This window comes from Nerophis lumbriciformis, linkage group LG35 (genome assembly GCF_033978685.3).
Source record: "Nerophis lumbriciformis linkage group LG35, RoL_Nlum_v2.1, whole genome shotgun sequence".
Lineage (NCBI taxonomy): Eukaryota > Metazoa > Chordata > Actinopteri > Syngnathiformes > Syngnathidae > Nerophis > Nerophis lumbriciformis.
In genome coordinates this window covers 15,645,001-15,666,783 of record NC_084582.2, presented here as the reverse complement: position 1 = coordinate 15,666,783, position 21,783 = coordinate 15,645,001, and the positions used below count along the sequence as shown (strand labels likewise).

The window sequence follows — 21,783 nt, the reverse complement described above, 5'->3', positions numbered from 1 at the left end:
TGCTGTGTATTGTTTTGTTGGATTGATTAGTTAAAAAATAAATAAATAAATAGATTTTTTTAAAATGAGAATCGATTCTGAATCGCACAACGTGAGAATCGCGATTCGAATTCGAATCGATTTTTTCCCACACCCCTAATATATATATATATATATATATATATATATTAGGGGTGTGGGAAAAAAAAAAATTGTTCGAATCGATTTTTTCCCACACCCCTAATATATATATATATATATATATATATATATATATATATATATATATATATATATATATATATATATATATATATATATATATATATATATATATATATATATATATATATATATATAATTATATGGCTGTTAATTGGCCCGATCTATTCAAACAGTTTCTACTTGTAAGTAGAAAGTGTTGGTCTATTATTAACATCATCGTCTGCAGGCCTGGGCATTCTCAGAGAAACGCACCGGGACAACGTATTACGTACGCACTTGGCGTAAGGATGTGCGTGATGACGTCACACTGTAGGTTAGCTAGTATGATGGCAACCCGCAGGTTGACTTATCTTCCATGCTGAATTGTAGACTACCAAACAAAGTTAGCGGGGGAAAGCCGTGGCGCGGTAACCCAGGTGAATTTAAGAGGTTAAGCTAGTACACCCTTTAAACACTCAAAGCGCGCGGTTTTAGGGAAGGGTAAGTTAACGAAACATTGTGTGTGAGATAGTGTGTGGGTGTGTGAGATAGTGTGTGTGTGTTTGTTACTCTGCTTCTGACGTCGAAGCAGCACTCTTTAAAAGTGTCATACAGTTGTGAAGAAGTCAAACCTGAGAGCCAACTGTCCTAAACATGATTTGTACTGTGGGACCTGCTAGCTCCCAGCTAGCCCAAAGTGCTCCTCTAAGCTAATGTTAAGCTTCCAAAGACACAGCTGATCAGTGATCTTCACAATGTTTGCTTAACTTATCACTGCCAACCTCACTAATACTCACCATTTATCATGTCTTTCTTACAGCTAACAGTTGGTTGACATTACTTTCCCATTGCATTAGTCTAGTTTTTATAACACTATGTATGTTTGCATGTTGAAGTGGCACTATGCCCGCAGCGACCGTGGATCACAGCCAAAGAATATGTGAGGTTTGGGCCGACAACCTGGAGGAGGAGCTGAAGAGAATAAGAAATATCATCCGAAAGTACAACTACATCGCCATGGTGAGTGATGCTCGCTGGGGCGTGTGACGTATGTCTTGACCTTTTTGTTTGTCGTTGACAGGACACCGAGTTCCCAGGCGTGGTAGCCAGACCCATCGGGGAATTCCGAAGCAATGCTGATTATCAGTACCAGTTAATGCGCTGCAATGTGGACTTGCTGAAGATAATCCAACTGGGCCTCACATTTATGAACGAACATGGGGAATACCCGCCGGGAACATCAACTTGGCAGTTCAATTTTAGGTTTAACCTTACGTAAGATGACTTTCCTGTCTTTTTGTTGCTCTTAAAATACATTCTTACACCTAAACATGGGATGACAACAAGGACTAATATTCTGATTCTCCTCATTGCAGTTATTCCCCAGAGGGACCGCTTGTAACAGTAAATATAAACATATACCGTATTTTTCGGAGTATAAGTCGCATCGGCCGAAAATGCATAATAAAGAAGGGAAAAAACATATATAAGTCGCGCTGGAGTATAAGTCGCATTTTTGGGGGAAATTTAATAGACATTTGAAAGGCAATTTAAAATAAATAAAGAATAGTGAACAACAGGCTGAATAAGTGTACGTTATATGACGCATAAATAACCAACTGAGAACGTGCCTGGTATGTTAACGTAACATATTATGGTAAGAGTCATTCAAATAACTATAACATATAGAACATGCTATACGTTTACCAAACAATCTGTCACTCCTAATCGCTAAATCCCATGAAATCGTATTCGTCTAGTCTCTTACGTGAATGAGCTAAATAATATTATTTTATATTTTACGGTAATGTAGTCGCTCCAGAGTATAAGTCGCACCCCCGGCCAAACTATGAAAAAAAACTGCGACTTATAGTCCGAAAAATACGATAATAGCCTCATCATACATAAAACGGCCACATAAAACGACGTGGAGGAACACATAAAATGACATGGCAAGCCAGATCTTGCCCCCAGTCCTTGAGTTTGATATCTGTGTACTAAAATGAAAAAATGATCCTGCTCAAGAAGGTTCATTATGTCTTCTTATTCATATACTCTTTCAAATTTTGTTGTAATCAGACCATATTTTTCGGCATATTAGATTAAATATTTACCTGACATGTTTCTTAGACTTCTTTTTACTGTCATTCGAATTTGAACTTTACAGTACAGATAAGAACAACATTTTGTTGCATTAGCTCGTTGTAGTGCAGGATAAAAGAGCAATAAGGTGCAAATATAAATACATAGATTACAGATAAATATATTACACTTTTGTATATGCATCCATGTTTATGGATGTATGTTATATTGTCTTTATATTCCAACGACTTAATCAGTTTTTGGGGGGGAATGGAGGGGATTATTATCATGCGTTCAAGAGTCTTATGGCCTGAGGGAAGAAGCTGTTACAGAACCTTGAGGTTCAGCTACGGAGGCTGAGGAACCTCTTTCTAGAGTCCAGCTGTGAAAACAGTCCTTGGTGGGGGTGGGAGGAGTCTCTGCAGATTTTCTGAGCCCTGGTCAGGCAGCGGCTTTTTGCGATTTCCTGGATAGGAGGAAGAGGAGTTCTGGTGATCTTTTCCGCCATCCTCGCCACTCTCTGCAGAGACTTCCAGTCTGAGGCACTGCAGGCTCCAGTCCAGACAGAGATGCAGTTGGTCAGTAGGCTCCATATAGTGCTTCTTCAGAAGGGTCACCTGACCACAGTGACGTGTTGCCTTTTAGCTGTTCTTATAGGCGTGGCCAACCAGGCAGACCTGTCAAGTCTACCTGGTTGACAAACCAGGTAGACTAGACCCCCCCGCCGCTTAATGGTCAATGGAGGAGGGAGTCCCAGGTATGCGAGAGCATGAATGCTCCCTCATCTCGATTGATGGTTTCCTTGGGCTGATTCCTTAGTTCGATCGCCTCCTTAATCCATCGTTTGAATCTGTTACTTTCTGGTTGGCCACGCCCATAAGTACAGCTGAAAGGCAACACGTCACAGTGGTCAGGTGACCCTTCTGAAGAAGACTGCAGATGACAGTCGAAACATGTCAGGTAAAAATTCCATCTAATATACCGAAAAATATGGTCTGATTACAAGAAAATTTGAAAGAGTGTATGAAAAAAATGATCATCTGTAACTAATCTTCAGTTTCCCCATCTCTTATTCAGAGAAGACATGTACGCACAGGACTCTATTGAGCTCCTGACAACTTCAGGGATTCAGTTCAAGAAGCTGGAGGATGAAGGCATCGAAGTGTTATACTTTGCGGAGCTGCTGATGACATCAGGAGTGGTGCTCTGTGATGGCATCAAATGGCTGTCTTTTCACAGGTATTTTCACTCATTACCTCTCTTGATCCATTTTTTTATTGAAAATAAACCATACTTTAAATCAGGGACCTTTTATATAAAAAAAATAAAATAAAAAAAAGGCCCAGATTCTCTTGTGACAGTCCGGGATGCTCCCCTCCACCCAAAAATAAAGTAGGCGGCTAAAATCACCCCTAAGCCAGTGTTTCTTAACCATAAAGCCGGGCCATTGTTGGGCCACAATAAAATATATTTCGCAGCTGTGGTGTATATTGGTAGCAGCAGTTGGTATCTCAGTTGTAATACTCTTTTCCACCACTTGTGGAAGTAATAAAAATATCAAACAAACTAGAGCTAAAGTCAAAGATAAGTTTCTTAATCGTAAGAATTATGACTAATATGGAGGAGCTGTATTTTCTTTTGCACTTAAATTTTATTGACAATTTAGGAAACATGTATATGTTATTATTTATCATTAATTTAGTTGGAATTTATTTATTTTAGCACTGCATAATTTATTTACCTAAATTCTGGACTATAAATCGCTACTTTTTTCTCATGTTTTAATCTCTGCGGCTTATTAAACAGTGCGTCTCATTTATGGATTTTTCTTCAGCCATAATGCAAAAAGTTTTCATGAAACACAAGCCAAGACATTGAAAAGGTGTGTTATTGTTTGTGCTATGGCGCCGTCTTTTGGACGAGTTAATTCATCTACAGTATTTTTGTCTGTTTAGTGCTTTCAAATGGAAGTACAAATGCCGTTTCGTCTTCGAGTTGTTTATAGCGTTTCTACTCACATGGATTCTTCTTTCATCACTCCAAACATACATTTGTAAGTTTTACTTTATAACTAAAACTATTCATACTAACTAGTCTGTCTTATATGTGATTTCTGTAAGAGTGTTTCCACGCATATTTGTACGCGCTATTGCAATGTAAAGAAGCTAGCGTCGTAAGCAATAGCTAATATGCTGACACATTCACAAGTGTCTGTGTTAGTATTATTATTATTTAGTATTATTATTATGAATAATTATTAATGATTGTAAACGATAGGCAACATTCCAAAGAAGTGCAGTTCCCTTTAAGAAACTTCTCTATGATTATTTTGATTTGTTTGATATTGTCATTATCGCCACAAGTGGTGAAAAAGTGTATTACATCTGAGTGCCCCTGCGACCCATATGAACCTCAACTGAGAAACAGATATTTGGCCCTATTGATAAAAAACGATTAATTGACTGTAGATCCAGGTCCGCTTGGGATGGCGTCAGGGTCCGAACTCAGAACGCAGACCGCTAATTAGTGATCTCTGCTAAAAATGGTTGGGCGTTCAGTTCAGGGATTCTTAACCACCAGGTGTCGCAAAACTAAAATGACACTGGGTATTTTAAAGATAGCCTAGCTACTGACCTACATTGGACTGGTTTGAGCATATTTTAATGCATAAAATGTATCAAAGGGGCCTTCGGGTTTTCTGTATGCTGCACTTGCTGGAAAAATCGGGACACTCCTCCATCCTGCACCAGGATATCCACATACTAGAAACCTGAAAAGTCACAGACCGTCTCTCAGGTTTTTTTGCCCATAATCCAGAGTGTAGCACCAAATTCTAGGCACCCTAAAACCACTGTCTGCTCCCCATACACACACTTGTCATGTATACATGCACTAAAAAAGTAATGATCGCATGGATTTGGTTGAAACCAGCTTTTTAAAACACATGTAAAAACCTTAAATCGTTTTTTGTTTTTTTTACTGTATAAAGATGCGATTAACATATCTAGATAAACCCCCCTAAATTATTTGGTTTTGTTTAAAATAAGATTTTTTTAAATCTTTTTTTTAAATTTAATTTCTTACAAAAAAGCGCCTAATAAATTTAATATAAAATGGCCAGAATATTGTTTTAAATAATCCTATAACCTGTCATTATTCACTTAAATATGATTATAAATCTGTAAAGTTTCCTTTTACTTCAGAGTGTAAAGTAGAGATTGGCTGATTCAAGTATTATCAGCATTTAGGTAATCATAATAGTACATTATTATTATTATTATTATTGTATTATTAATATTAGTGCTTCTCCTGGTTAAGTCTCCCCCCTCTTTGAAATCTAGCGACGCGTCCGTTTCTAACTCAAATCAAGGGTCATTGAACGCACCACAGTTATGTGAAATTAGATGAGTGAAACTTGTACCTAACTTTCTACTATGTTCACATAGATATATTTATTATATTTTTACCTTTCTTCTATCCAAATTGTTTGTGCTGTGTGTGAATATACTTAAAGGTAAGCTTTGATGTGTTGAGTGAGTCGTTTCCTGCTGGTTTTAGCGCTATCCAGGTGGAACGAACCATTTTGTATTTTAGATAAAGGGTGTGGGTAGTTAAGTGTTCTAAATTTGATTCAAGCAACCTTATTATAGAACATTCACGGATATTTATTTTTTATATCAACTAGGGCTGGGCGATATGGCTAAAAATGTATCACGATAAAAGTGTTTTATATCAGGCGATATTGATGATTATTGATTGACCAGGAGAAACATATATTATAGGAGCAGTATAATGGAAAAACAAGTTGACTTTATATGCCTAATTGTGTTTCATTGCATTCATTGAATCATATCCAATCGTATTTACAATTTGCAAAGTATGTAAACACACAGTTTAAAGATCACAAAATTCAGTCAGCTATTTCGAATTTTACGCTCTGAATAACATCGGCTATTTCTGCAGATTGACGTCACTGTAGTAACGCCTCTGCACTCTGACCATCGTATCAGATCAGTCAAACTGGGAATACGCAAAGAATAAACAGAGTTGTGCTGTTGATCATTCACAATCCTTAAATAGGACATGAACACATGCATTCTAAGTTGTAAATAAATAAATCTATAAAAAGTCCTCTAACAATCTAGTCGATGGGGGCTCTCTATTTCGCCCACAAAACCTCTAAATAACCATCCAAAACCCGCAAACAATATTCTATACACTCATCGTGACTTTAAAGGGGAACATTATCACAATTTCAGAATGGTTAAAACCATTAAAAATCAGTTCCCAGTGGCTTATTATATTTTTCGAAGTTTTTTTCAAAATTTTACCCATCACGCAATATCCCTAAAAAAAGCTTCCGTCCATTTTCCTGTGACGTCACATAGTGAAGCCAACACAAACAAACATGGCGGAAAGAACAGCAAGCTATAGCGACATTAGCTCGGATTCAGACTCGGATTTCAGCGGCTTAAGCGATTCAACAGATTACGAATGTATTGAAACGGATGGTTGTAGTGTGGAGGCAGGTAGCGAAAACGAATTTGAAGAAGAAACTGAAGCTATTGAGCCATATCTGTTTGAACCGTATGCAAGCGAAAACGACACGACAGCCAGCGACACGGGAGAAAGCGAGGACGAATTCGGTGATCGCCTTCTAACCAACGATTGGTATGTGTTTGTTTGGCATTAAAGGAAACTAACAACTATGAACTAGGTTTACAGCATATGAAATACATTTGGCAACAACATGCACTTTGAGAGTGCAGACAGCCCAATTTTCATCAATTAATATATTCTGTAGACATACCCTCATCCGCGCTCTCTTCCTGAAAGCTGATCTGTCCAGTTTTGGAGTTGATGTCAGCAGGCCAGGGAAGCTAGGGTCGATAGGGGGTTTAGCTCGCTCGTCTGCGGGAACAAACTGCCGCCATTGCTTGCCGTGCTACCGAGGCCCTTTGTCCCTGAATTGCTCACACACTCCGGCAGATTCAATGGGGGTCTGGCGGCAGATTTCTTTGACTTTATCGTTGGAAATGCATATGCTTTGAGTGTCGCAGGATATCCACACATTCTTGCCATCTTTGTCGTAGCATAGCTTTCGTCGGTAAAGTGTGCGGAACAAACGTCCAATTTCTTGCCACTTTTGCATCTTTGGGCCACTAGTGCAACTTGAATCCGTCCCTGTTCGTGTTGTTACACCCTCCGACAACACACCGACGAGGCATGATGTCTCCAAGGTACGGAAAACAGTCGAAAAAACGGAAAATAACAGAGCTGATTTGACTCGGTGTTTGAGAAAATGGCGGATTGCTTCCCGATGTGACGCCACGTTGTGACGTCATCGCTCCGAGAGCGAATATTAGAAAGGCGCTTAATTCGCCAAAATTCACCCATTTAGAGTTCGGAAATCGGTTAAAAAAAATATGGTCTTTTTTCTACAACATCAAGGTATATATTGATGCTTACATAGGTCTGGTGATAATGTTCCCTTTAATATTAACAAATTATTAGCGATGTTGTTACTAAACTATTTTTTGCAGCGCAATGGTACAAACAGCTAAGTAGCCCTCTGCTGCTTTTACTGTGAGCCATCAGTCCTGCTGCTCCCACATCATCGTGTCTCGGCTCATCAAAGTTATTCTAGATTATAAATCATGCCTCTCATCTGATAAATAGGAGGATTTAACCTTGAATCTAGAAGTTGTTCATCTGTGACATTCAATGTATATCCGGTGATGGAGACAAACACAACCAAAGAGGGTATCTGCAGGGAGACTTCCTTGTTTACCCTTCGTGTGCATCATGATTCATTTCTTTATGTAAACGGGAAGATATGGACATCATATCAATCGTCATCAAAGTAAGAGCAGACATTGTACAGTAAGCTATCGTTTTATTATGTTTGTAGTTTGTATTTCTTGTTTAGCACTTAGCAATACTGCTACATGATGCTATAGTGTTTCACTAAAGCTGGATCTGTTTAGCTTAGGTTTTAAAACGTGTAGCTCATCCTCCTTATATTAAGAATCAACAATATAAGGTTATGGATCATATTGTTCCCCAAAGTAATTGTTGTTGGCTCTCACAATCTCTGCATGATTTGCATTGTTGTTGGTGGGGAAGGGATCTGCGGTTCCTACCTCTATGTCACGCGATCATGTGACTGGCTTCCTTATTGTCTCTCAAAATGGTTCAGCAATCTCCATGAGTTCGATACTACTTTGATCATATCTATTTACTAGCAAACGTTCGAAGTCTTTCGGTGTCACACATCAGATATATATGATAATATCTTCAATATAGGGGCAACTTGTTTTTCCACTCTACTGGTACTTTAAATGTTAACATTTTTATTTAAAATGTAACCTTCCTTTTTGATTATAATCCCTCAGCTATCAAGGCAGAAAGGGGAAAAGGTCAACACAACCATAGAAAACATAGAAACAATCAATGAAAATAAAACTCTAAAATCACATTGAACACTTTTAAATAACCTCTTCAAATTAAGGTGCAAAAACAAGTAATATGTAAGAAATGCTTAATAAAGTGTAACAAAATGGTGCAACGTGTTTACAATTTGCAAAGTATGTACTATAAACATGGAACCTGAGAATAACAATTTTCTGCAGGTTTAGTGCCAGGAAGTTACTGCCGTGCTCGGGCGAGTGTGGCTAAGGTGGTCCACCTTAGTCTGACTACGGTCCGTTTGAAAAAATCTGAAAAAAACTGCAATCAAATCAAAGTGTATTTATATAGCCCTAAATCACAAGTGTCTCAAAGGGCTGCACAAGCCACGACGACATCGAGGTGACTTTTTCTGTTTTATCGACAATTTCTTTGCTCTCTGCAGCAGTCTTTCTATGCAAAGAATCAACCGCGGGGCAACAAGATGACACAACCAAACTTGGTAATTGATACTGTTACCTGATTGGCCGTTAGCGTGTCACTCCCACTGATCAGTAATTACTTGCTGAATTGCTCGGTTACCAGAGAGCAGAAGCCTTTGTTCATGCAACCCACCTTATTAAAATTATCCAAAGTGTAATCCGAACGCATTTTTTCAAGGACTCAAGTACGTGTCTACCGTGGTAACTATTAATATCGTTTTATCGCCCAGCCCTAATATTACAATTTATGATGTTGTTTTTTTATAACATGCATATTTAAATGACTTGTACTGGGGACACCTGTACACTTACCCCCCTCGTTTCAACACCCCTGCCCATAATATTCGAAAGTACCGTGGATGTTGACATGATAGGGCTCACTGTTCTGTGCTATGAACAAAAGACATTTTGAGGTCATTAGCCTGATTTATCTGTGCAGTGCTGAACTATGATAGAACACGATTACAATACAAAACAGAAGCACTGGTCTACTCCGTTTACAAACTGACAACTACTGCCGTAGTTTAGTATAACATGCAAGGCAAGACACATTTCCACAGGCGTTAGTGACTCCTTGAATGTCAATTTTTATTTCTGCGACATAATTGTGTACACCTTTCCTATTTGTGATGAACTTTTTTTTTGCAGTGGCTATGACTTTGGATACCTGATCAAGCTTCTGTCCAATGCCAAACTGCCCGAGGAGGAGCTTGATTTCTTTGAAATTCTTCACTTGTATTTTCCAGTCATTTATGATGTCAAGTACCTCATGAAGAGCTGCAAGAACCTGAAGGTTGGATTGTTTGTTGCCAAGTATTCCAGTTCAATGGTGTGTACAGTGATTGACAGGTATGGTAAATGTGTGTCGTGTTCAGGGTGGACTGCAAGAAGTAGCAGAGCAACTTGAGCTAGAGAGGATCGGCCCACAGCATCAGGCGGGTTCGGACTCTTTACTAACAGGCATGGCTTTCTTCAAGATGAGAGAGGTAGGCTCCCGAGGGTAATGATAATGCTATAGTTGTGTTAATTTGCATTCAACACATCACACATTGACAGTTACACAATTCAACATGTCCGAAAAGGATTAAATGTTTTGGTTGGATTATAAAGTTGGAGATAGATTTTATGACAGAAATAAATAAAGGTGTTAAGCTAACTGACTGTTCGAACTGAAATGCTAACAATTAGCATGCTAGGCAAAATTATAAAACAAAAGCTAGGGTAATAACATGCTAATGTTAGCTTACTAAAAGTTAGCATGTGTGAGATAAAGCATTTGACTGAGGCATATACCTGCAAAATTGTCTGGAAAAGCTGGCATGTTAGTGTTAGCATGTTAAAAATGCTAACAGTTAGCATGCGTGAAATAACAAAATATTTGACTCTGAAGTGTATACCTGCAAAATGAGCTGGTATGCTAATGTTAGCATGTTAACAAGCAAACAATAATGTTAACATTAACTTGTTTATAGTTAACATGCTTTAGGTAACACTATTTGATTTTGAGGTGTATACCTGCAAAATTAGCCAAATATTTTATACGTCTGACGTGTATATTGGCAAAGATTACCTCAAAGGCTTGCATATTAACATATTAACTGTTAGCATGCATCAAGTAACAACATATTTGAGGCATATACCAGGAAATATTAGCTAAAAAGGCTAGCGTACTAATGTTAGCATGCTAACAATTGACTAAAATTAGCAATGACCATTTTGACTTTGAAACTGTTGAGAAATTTGCCAGTAGTCACGCTGTGTTATGGATATTTGGGAATTGTTCGAAACACAAAAAATACACAGCCTGAATGTTCTTGAATAATTTGAATGTTTTAAAGAATATGGGAGAAGTATTCGAGGAAAAAAAAAGGTGGGAACAGTCGAATTGAAAAGTCTTTGGCGGGTTATTAGCCTAATTATTGCATGTGCAAAAAGTCAGCAAAAAACACGAAAATCAAAAAAAATATTAAGAAATACAAATGAACTTTCTTCTGTCGCTTCTTTTTGTGGCTTGGAGATAAGGGGGACAACACTTGTCCTTTTTGCTACATTCAAAGACAGTGTCATTATAATGTGTATGTGAGTAAAGGCAAACAGATAGCGCTACATTTATTTGTAGCGGTCCAAATTTGAATGCACGCATGGGAAAGACTGACATGTGTGTCTTTTTAACAATGAGTTGAATGAGGCGTAAAGTCTTTTTTAAATTGTTTTTGAGGTTGTGCAGTAGTGTAGAAATGCCCTGACCTCATATTTTAAATAATGTTTTTACTCCTACACCACAACCACAATAATAAACTGCATGATATTCTTCATCTTGTTTCCACCAGATGTTCTTTGAGGATCATATCGACGATGCAAAGTACTGTGGCCACCTGTACGGGCTTGGTTCTGGCTCCACCTACGTCCAGAACGGAACAGGGAACGCTTACGAAGAGGAAGCCAACAAGCAGCAGTCGTGACACGACACTCGCAACCGTCCTGCATGGGCCAGTGCGGCACAGAGGCTGAGCTTGGACAAACAGATAACGATGACAGTGGTAACAACGGAGGAAGCGCTTCTTTTGTCATCGTCTCTCTTGGTCTTAGACAATTGAGTGAGTGTCAGTGGGGAAAAGTACCACAGTTTTCCCCCCCGACGTGACACTTGTGTGAGTTTAACCTTTTACTCCGGCAAAGCAGCACAAACATCTGATCGCTTCCTTTCAATTCCACATGCTTGAAAAAAAAATGGGATTTTAGTTCTCCTAAAATGTTCTGTCGAATATTTTTGCACTTTAAAGCTCTAACCTGATTTTATATGGAAATGTATCTGATGTTGCTTTGTTGCCTTTGTCTGTGTTTACTTTGTGAACACAGCGTGTTTATTTAATGTTACCAAAACATTTCGCTACCACACTCAGCCTTAAAAATGCATCATTTTTAAGTTTTAATTTGTCGTGCCGGTACTTTACTGCTACTAAAAGATGCTGAGTTCAACACTAAGATGCCACACGTTACCGTATTGCCTCAAAATGAGAAAGGGATTATGGGTGTGTGTTCACATGCACACAGAGTCACACACTGTAATTCAACTTATTATTTCATCTTTGCACCATAACGACCCAATGTGAGAAGCCTTTAATATCCATGTCGAAGCAGTCAAATGCACATAAATGATCACTGATTCATGCACCTCATATCTCCAATGCAAGGAAACACAACGTTAGACACGCTGAATACTCTGTTGTGACCACGTTTTCATTTTGTTTTAATTACGGTTGCTTGTGCAGAGTTTTAGTGTTGTAATAAAATAAAAGGACACTATTATTCCTTGGGGAATATGGTGTGGCATTTTTACATGCATTATTTTGTGTTGCATTTCCGCTCTAACATGCTGCATAGAGGTACCGCATGTTCAAAAGGTTTTGCACAGATGCCGAGTCGTTGAATAGTGTTATGAACATTTGTAGCTGTGTGCTGAAATATTAATCAGTGTCATGTTGATGACTGAAATGGGATTTCTTTTTTTCTTGTTTTTTCGTTTTTGCAGTGCATCCTTGGGCACTGAAGAGGGCAAAAGTGTGAGGTACAAAAGTTGTTTTTAGATTGTTTTGTAAATAAAGGCTCAAAGCTTTTGTAAAGTACTATTTCCAAAGTTCACTGTTATATCCTACTTTCTTTTATTATTGTTTACGTGGACTCAGACGCATAGAAAAATACAGTATATTGATTAACAGTTAGGCTTTGTCAAACATTCTTCAAATACATAATGACTAATTATAAGAAACTGCTAGGAAGCAGCTAGAGAAACCATGTGTGCCTCCTTTTGCAGAGATTTCATAAACCAATGAGACATTGCTGTACAAGTGGACAATATTACAGATAAATGGGCACACAACTCTTCCATCAGGGCTGTTATGAAATCCACAACATTTCTATATATTTTGATTTCAGGGAATAACTAGTGATGGCATCGTGTCACATTACACAGACGTGGGTGCAGCACCGACCTGTAAAATGATTTAAAAAAAAATATATCCATGACATACATTTTACTCTAGTCTATGTTTTGCACACTTACACTTCCAACAGCATCCAAGCTTTTCCTTGGCTATGCCTCATTTTCTAAGGTCATCACTGGGTTATTTGTGCCTATTAGTGGGATAAAAACACAATCAGCTGATAAAAGCATGACACAGTAGAACAGAAAGGTGTTGTTTACCCCTCTGGTCGACATCAGCTGCAACGTCATTTTCAGTCCAGGAGGAGGTGCTGCAGAGAAGTCGACTTTGACTGTCACTCATTGGCTTGGATGGGAAGTGGCGACCTTCTGCTGCACTGGAGGCAACAACAAAAAATACATTTGTCTCTTTGCATCCATCTCTAAATAATCAACTCATTCATTTTTGTGTATTGGTATTGCAGTATTGTTCAATGATGAGTACTTTTTTACCTCCTGTTTGCAGGGCTATGGCCAGTGGGTGAAGATGGCTGCTCGGGGTCAGTATTCACCAAGCATGTTGGGAACGCGCAACCATCCCCTAAACTAGAGAGTGTGCAAGAGAAAGAGGTGATTATGCAAACTTATTATATACAGTATAATAATTTGATTGTTTAACTTGAATAATGATGATTTAACTTATGCTTTGGAGTGCATGAGAAAGTGTTGTAATAGAAATAAGGGGAATTAATATAACTAATGAGTCCGTTACAAACAAAAGCATAATATGGCTTCTTTTAAATGAAAACCTCAGCTTTTTTAAAGTGCATACAGAGGTAGATAAAGTTGCTGAATGATAACCAAATATAGAAAGGACCTTGACTTGTGAGTACACCAACTAGCGAGTTTTTTGTTATACAAGCGTCTCTCTGACAAGGTTATGCTTTGATTGTTTTTTTTTTTTTTACCTTTATTTACCCAGGGAAGGTCCCATTGAGATTACGGATGTCTTTTTCAAGGGAGTCCTGCACATTCATACACCAGTGTAGGTGCCACTGGGAGCAAGGTGGGTGAAGCATCTTCCCCCACACTGGTATATAAATATAGATTATGTTGTCTCGATCGCGCTTCAATATAGCGCAGAAAAGATGGTACATTTTATATTTGTGTGCTGCTTGTTAACATGACGAAACGCCACAGGTAGGACCATATGAGACCATATGAGACCATAAATGTGGAGGGAAATGAGTGTCTCCATGGTGACAGCCAGTAGACAAAAACCTCATTTAAATATGTCGGTCTGCACCACGTACACGCAGTCTTAGTAGATCACCCGCAACACACCCACTAAAAGTACTATTTTATAATTTAGACACGCTATTTAGCACGTTATTAGGATATTACTGGAGCCTGATCTAATAAAGTTGATCTACTAAGCTTGTGCGCAAAGGATTGCATCTCTTAAGTGAGGAAAATAAGCAAACTTAGCGTGTCTGTCTTCATGACGATGCAGAATATATGCTGATCATCAGAAGGCTCACAACACTGGGAGTCAAATATATTGTACATGCAAATACACATATACTCACATACATACATAGGTACCTACGCTCCCTCATACATATACAAATACAGTACATACCTACATACTCAAAGTCCGTACATCCACACGCACATTCACTGTACAAACATACACATACTGTACATATACATTCACTGTACAAACATATATATACTGTACATATACATTCACTGTACAAACATACACATACTGTACATATACATTCACTGTACAAACATACACATACTGTACATATACATTCACTGTACAAACATATATATACACATACTGTACATATATATTCACTGTACAAACACATATACGCATTCAAGTACATATACAGTACATACATACACTCATGCACATAATTACGTTTCATCAAATATATATTAACGTTGTTGCCCTAGGGGAAACTGGGTAACACATGGCACACTGACAAAGCTTAACCTATTGTTACTATAACAATCTACAAGGTTAATATAGGTTGCTTCTCTTTCTTCCCCTCCATTTTTCTTCATTCTTTCTTATCTTTAGTTATCATTACGTATATGTATTGTTGCGTTTGAACAACTGTATTGTTGATAATAAAGGTAAAGTATTGGTATTGTTCATTATCAATAGCGCTATTTCTATTGGTATTTGTATTGATCCATTTGTAGTGTAATAATGCTCATTGTCATTTCTGTATTATTTTTTATTTTCGCTAACTGCTTATTTGCTATCACTTTTACCATCATATTTGTACATGTCGTATTTGCTGATGTTGCTCTATTGTTGTTGTTGTGTTTGCTGTTGTTGTTTTTGTCTCTCTGTCTTATCCCCCTCTTGTCCCCACAATTTCCCCCTCTGTCTTCCTTTTTTTCTCTTTCCATCCCCTCCTGTTCTGGCCCGGCTGCACTAAATGATAATATAAGTACATTTGATAAAGTCAAATACAAATAAGGCAACAAGGGAAGTATCCTACACTTCTCTTTTTTAAAGTAAATCTGAACAGCCGATATGGGCATCTACATCAACTATATGATTTGCCTGAGAAGCTTAACAGGACAAAAAAAAAAAAAAAAAAACAATACTGGGAGTCGTAAATGAAAATTACATTATTTATGGCACACAATGTGATTTATCAAGACTGAAATTGTACGGCGGCCGTTGTTTTGTGTCTATATTTAGTACGTCTAGAACAGGGGAGTCAAACTAATTTTAGCTCAGGGGCTGCATGGAGGAAAATCTATTCCCACGTGGGCCGGACGGGTAAAATCATGGCGTAATAACTTAAAAATACAACTACGACAACTTCAGATTGTTTTCTTTGTTTTACTTCGGTCCAAAATAGAACAAGCGCATTCTGAAAATGTACATATCACAAATAATCCCCTTGACAAAACACTTCAAGTTACCGTAGTTGAAAATTGTGAGGAAAAAATTGGTGCAGTTTCAAAAACACCATAAAGAACACAATGAATTTAGATTTAATCTCAGTTTGTCGACAAAGCAGTTAAACTTTCAGTCACAGACCATCTAGGATTGAACAAAAACAAAATAAAGCATAAATAAGAACTCTTCTATGTGTCAACTACCTCATTTGTCATTTCCACGTAATAATCCTGTGCTAACTCAACAAACCATACTTTTATTTTACTCCTGTTTGTTTTACGTTGAGTCGAGGAGGAGGAGGGGCAGCCCCGCCTTAGCGTGTACCTCTTGTTTGGTATACGTGCTCGCCCCGGTATAAACTATTTGCATGCCTAACAGAATTGCTATTGCAACATCTAGTGGACACATTTAGAACAGCAGTTTATTTCATTTAAAAATGCAGCTAAAATGTTACACTTAGCAAACTCATCTCGCGGGCCGGATTGAACCTGTTCAGGCCCGCGGGCCACATGTTTGACATCCCTTGTCTAGAAAGAAGGTGCAAACTGGCAGTTGCGCAGAAGTAGCTGTGAGAAAGGAGGCAATTGCGCGCTGTCCTACAAGTATGCTTGTTATCAAATATGGACAGTCAAACATTTATATACTAGACCAGTGGTTCTTAACCTGGGTTCGATCAAACCCTAGGCCTTGTTCGGCATTGGCCTTATTATAACCCTGGCCCTGGCCCTAACCCTAACCAAATAACTCTAAATTAAGTCTTTATTTCTTAGAATATGTTCCCCTAGTGTCCAAATAACTCTAAATGTAGTCTTTGTTACTTAGAATATGTTCCCCGAGTGTCCAAATAACTCTAAATTTAGTCTTTGTTACTTAGAATATGATTCCCTAGTGTCCAAATAACTCTACATTAAGTCTTTGTTACTTAGAATATGTTCCCCTAGTGTCCAAATAACTCTACATTAAGTCTTTGTTACTTAGAATATGTTCCCCTAGTGTCCAAATAACTCTAAATTAAGTCTTTGTTACTTAGAATATGTTCCCCTAGTGTCCAAATAACTCTAAATTAAGTCTTTATTACTTAGAATATGTTCCCCTAGTGTCCAAATAACTCTAAATTAAGTCTTTGTTACGGTACTTAGAATATGTTCCCCCAGTGTCCAAATAACTCTAAATTAAGTCTTTGTTACTTAGAATATGTTCACCTAGTGTCCAAATAACTCTAAATTAAGTCTTTATTTCTTAGAATATGTTCCCCTAGTGTCCAAATAACTCTAAATGTAGTCTTTGTTACTTAGAATATGTTCCCCGAGTGTCCAAATAACTCTAAATGTAGTCTTTGTTACTTAGAATATGTTCCCCGAGTGTCCAAATAACTCTAAATTAAGTCTTTGTTACTTAGAATATGTTCCCCTAGTGTCCAAATAACTCTAAATTAAGTCTTTGTTACTTAGAATATGTTCCCCTAGTGTCCAAATAACTCTAAATTAAGTCTTTGTTACTTAGAATATGTTCCCCTAGTGTCCAAATAACTCTAAATTAAGTCTTTGTTACTTAGAATATGTTCCCCGAGTGTCCAAATAACTCTAAATTAAGTCTTTATGTTACTTAGAATATGTTCCCCTAGTGTCCAAATAACTCTAAATTAAGTCTTTGTTACTTAGAATATGTTCCCCTAGTATCCAAATAACTCTAAATTAAGTCTTTGTTACTTAGAATATGTTCCCCTAGTGTCCAAATCACTCTAAATTAAGTCTTTGTTACTTAGAATATGTTCCCCGAGTGTCCAAATAACTCTAAATTAAGTCTTTGTTACGGTACTTACAATATGTTCCCCTAGTGTCCAAATAAATCTAAATTAAGTCTTTGTTACTTAGAATATGTTCACCTAGTGTCCAAATAACTCTAAATTAAGTCTTTGTTACTTAGAATATGTTCCCCTCGTGTCCAAATAACTCTAAATGTAGTCTATGTTACTTAGAATATGTTCCCCGAGTGTCCAAATAACTCTAAATTAAGTCTTTGTTACTTAGAATATGTTCCCCTAGTGTCCAAATAACTCTAAATTAAGTCTTTGTTACTTAGAATATGATCCCCTAATGTCCAAATAACTCTAAATTAAGTCTTTGTTACTTAGAATATGTTCCCCTAGTGTCCAAATAACTCTAAATTAAGTCTTTGTTACTTAGAATATGTTCCCCGAGTGTCCAAATAACTCTAAATTAAGTCTTTATGTTACTTAGAATATGTTCCCCTAGTGTCCAAATAACTCTAAATTAAGTCTTTGTTACTTAGAATATGTTCCCCTAGTATCCAAATAACTCTAAATTAAGTCTTTGTTACTTAGAATATGTTCCCCTAGTGTCCAAATCACTCTAAATTAAGTCTTTGTTACTTAGAATATGTTCCCCGAGTGTCCAAATAACTCTAAATTAAGTCTTTGTTACGGTACTTACACTATGTTCCCCTAGTGTCCAAATAAATCTAAATTAAGTCTTTGTTACTTAGAATATGTTCACCTAGTGTCCAAATAACTCTAAATTAAGTCTTTGTTACTTAGAATATGTTCCCCTCGTGTCCAAATAACTCTAAATGTAGTCTATGTTACTTAGAATATGTTCCCCGAGTGTCCAAATAACTCTAAATTAAGTCTTTGTTACTTAGAATATGTTCCCCTAGTGTCCAAATAACTCTAAATTAAGTCTTTGTTACTTAGAATATGATCCCCTAATGTCCAAATAACTCTAAATTAAGTCTTTGTTACTTAGAATATGTTCCCCTAGTGTCCAAATAACTCTAAATTAAGTCTTTGTTACTTAGAATATGTTCCCCGAGTGTCCAAATAACTCTAAATTAAGTCTTTGTTACGGTACTTAGAATATGTTCCCCTAGTGTCCAAATAAATCTAAATTAAGTCTTTGTTACTTAGAATATGTTCACCTAGTGTCCAAATAACTCTAAATTAAGTCTTTGTTACTTAGAATATGTTCCCCGAGTGTCCAAATAACTCTAAATTAAGTCTTTGTTACGGTACTTAGAATATGTTCCCCTAGTGTCCAAATAAATCTAAATTAAGTCTTTGTTACTTAGAATATGTTCACCTAGTGTCCAAATAACTCTAAATTAAGTCTTTGTTACTTAGAATATGTTCCCCGAGTATCCAAATAACTCTAAATTAAGTCTTTGTTACTTAGAATATGTTCCCCTCGTGTCCAAATAACTCTAAATGTAGTCTTTGTTACTTAGAATATGTTCCCCGAGTGTCCAAATAACTCTAAATTAAGTCTTTGTTACTTAGAATATGTTCCCCTAGTGTCCAAATAACTCTAAATTAAGTCTTTGTTACTTAGAATATGTTCCTCTAGTGTCCAAATAACTCTAAATTAAGTCAATCATTGGTACTTTAACTTTAACTTTGTTACTTAGAATATGTTCCCCTAGTGTCCAAATAACTCTAAATTAAGTCTTTGTTACTTAGAATATGTTACCCGTACTAAAGTGTTACCAAAAACATATAACTTTGTCTTGAATTTATTATTTTTCACTAAAGAAGGGTTCGGTGAATGCGCATATGAAACTGGTGGGGTTCAGTACCTCCAACAAGGTTAAGAACCACTGTACTAGACATATCCTTGATTCAGCAACATCCTTTTATAATGTTATAGCTACATGCTGAGTGAGTTAAGGGGCTTATTAAAACAAGATCAATGGTTTTGTTTTGCTGTCTGCTAGTGACATTTGTTTATTCATATATCTGAAAAAAACTTATTGCAATATGCATTTTCTTGAGTTTGGAACAATCTCGCGCACGCTCGCAGTTAGTGCCAGCGACTCCCAGGGCGCTAAAGTGGTCTCCTGCATGTTTGGAAAAAAAAAAAAGGAAAATGCCACAGTGCCTGGTAACATAGATGTGCAGTAGATGGTCAGTGAAAATGTCCTAGTACAGACAAAAAACTCATCTAAAGTACCAAGAACCGGATTTATAAAGATCCAAATACAACGCGCCAATCAGCGTGTGAAGTCTATAAAATTGTGTGTACTATTAGTGGGCGTGTTGTGTGTGAGTAATAACGCTGGTGTACAATTGAAAAGTGGTGCAGACGGCTTTATTTAAATGAGGATTTTGCGTCACCACGGAGACAGTCTCATTTAATGCATATTCATGTTATCATGCTCACGGGAGAGAGGCTGCACTTACTGTGCACAAAACGCAAAAATATGCATATTGCAAGAAGTTATTTAATTTAGGAGATACATTAATGATATTCTAAATGAAAAAAAAAAAACGCCAGCAGACACCAAAACCATCAATTAAATTTGTTTTAACCAGAACTGCACTTTTTAAAAAAAATGTTTCCTATCGTCCACAATCTTTATGAAAGACATGACGAGGGATGGATTTAAAAACAAATTAATTCTCAGTATTAAATAAGTATAAATAAAAGTCCACTTACAGTGAAGCCAATGGCAGCACCACTATTTCGCCCATAAAATCTGATAACCATTCAGAAAGCGCCAACAATACTCCATTTACATTTCATGACTTAAATATTAACCAAGTATTAGTCATATTGTTATTATAAGTTCTAACACAGACAAACTGTTTATAGCGGCAACGTGATCGCTACCTGTGTCCCTATGTTTACATCATCGCTGTAAGTTTATGGTAGATCATAAATCATGCCTCTCACCTGGACAGAAGGTGGCTGGTGATATAATCCGACAAGTTGGGACACTTTGACCACCACTTAGGACCTGGAACTGGCGAGAACGACACGAAAAGCCCTTGAATTTATTCAATATTTAGAATGCATTAAAAAAAAATCCATCCATCCTCATGTCTTTTATAATGATTGTGAACGATTGGCAAAATTCCCATAATAGTGCAGCTATAAAATTATAAAAGGATGTTGCTTTGTTGATTTGTGTAATATTTTTTATTTCTGACACACCATGCAATAAGTTGACACACACACACGTATGACGCAGGATTCCCTGTCAATCATCTGTCTTTGCAGCGCGAGCACCAAGTGTGTGTCAGTTTGCACATACTTTTCAGACGTGCTAAATAGTGCTTGTAAAACGGAGATGAGTGTTCATAAATTACAATATAATAATTTAAGATTATAACTATATTTGCCCTATATATGTATAAATAAATATATATATGTATAAATAAATATATATATGTATAAATAAATATATATATATATGTATGAATAAATATATATATATGTATAAATAAATATATATACTGTATATTTATATATACATTATATATAAATATTTATACATATATATATATATATATTTATACATATATATATATATATATTTATTTATACATATATGTATGTATTTATTTATACATATATATATATATTTATTTATACATATATATATATATATATATTTATTTATACATATATTTATTTATATATATTTATTTATACATATGTATATTTATATATATTTATTTATACATATATATATTTATATATATTTATTTATACATATATAGGTATATATATATATATATACATATATATATATATATATATATATATATATATATATATATATATATGGGGCAAAAAACTGCAACCTTAAAAACTTAATGACCCTGTAAGACCCTGCATATGGATTCTAAAAAAAAGACAACAATGTTGCAATGAATAAAAGAAACACTCTAAAATGTAATGATGACTGATCGGTAGATCAGTAGAGTCGGTCCGTCACAGCCCACATTTCCTCCCTTCTTTTTTCTGTCTATC

At 36.5% G+C, this 21,783-nt stretch overlaps 2 protein-coding genes across 5 annotated transcripts in view; one reads left to right on the top strand and one right to left on the bottom strand.

Annotated features, from left to right (window-relative positions):
- The first annotated feature begins 457 nt into the window (after positions 1–457).
- cnot7 (CCR4-NOT transcription complex, subunit 7) lies at positions 458–11,866 on the top strand. Of its 3 annotated transcripts, none has more exons than XM_061927838.2 (7): positions 458–620; positions 1,080–1,203; positions 1,265–1,458; positions 3,343–3,504; positions 9,804–9,948; positions 10,031–10,141; positions 11,486–11,866. In XM_061927838.2, exons 2-7 carry the CDS (start codon positions 1,087–1,089, stop codon positions 11,615–11,617), a joined length of 861 nt encoding a protein of 286 aa, XP_061783822.1. In that variant the 5' UTR covers positions 458–620; positions 1,080–1,086; the 3' UTR covers positions 11,618–11,866. The 3 variants fall into 3 exon arrangements, with proteins under 3 accessions (XP_061783822.1, XP_061783823.1, XP_061783821.1); XM_061927839.2 differs by having other exon boundaries at positions 458–684; positions 1,097–1,203; XM_061927837.2 differs by having other exon boundaries at positions 458–684.
- Positions 11,867–12,793: 927 nt separating this feature from the next.
- Positions 12,794–21,783, bottom strand: part of zdhhc2 (zDHHC palmitoyltransferase 2) — a 36,429-nt gene continuing 27,439 nt past the window's right edge. For both annotated transcript variants that reach the window (XM_061927834.2, XM_061927835.2), the window contains 4 exons: positions 13,591–13,683; positions 13,360–13,475; positions 13,219–13,289; positions 12,794–13,147 (listed from right to left, as the gene is read on the bottom strand). In XM_061927834.2, coding sequence (XP_061783818.1) covers positions 13,249–13,289; positions 13,360–13,475; positions 13,591–13,683 — 250 coding nt within the window. In that variant the 3' untranslated portion in view covers positions 12,794–13,147; positions 13,219–13,248. The remainder of the gene's footprint in view (positions 13,148–13,218; positions 13,290–13,359; positions 13,476–13,590; positions 13,684–21,783) is intronic.

Coding starts and splice junctions, on each gene's coding strand:
- cnot7 (XM_061927838.2), top strand. CDS start 1,087: ATGCCCGCAGCGACCGTGGATCACAGCCAAAGAATATGTGAGGTTTGG. Junction 9,949..10,030: donor AGAGCTGCAAGAACCTGAAG/GTTGGATTGTTT, acceptor TGTCGTGTTCAG/GGTGGACTGCAAGAAGTAGC. Junction 10,142..11,485: donor CTTTCTTCAAGATGAGAGAG/GTAGGCTCCCGA, acceptor TGTTTCCACCAG/ATGTTCTTTGAGGATCATAT.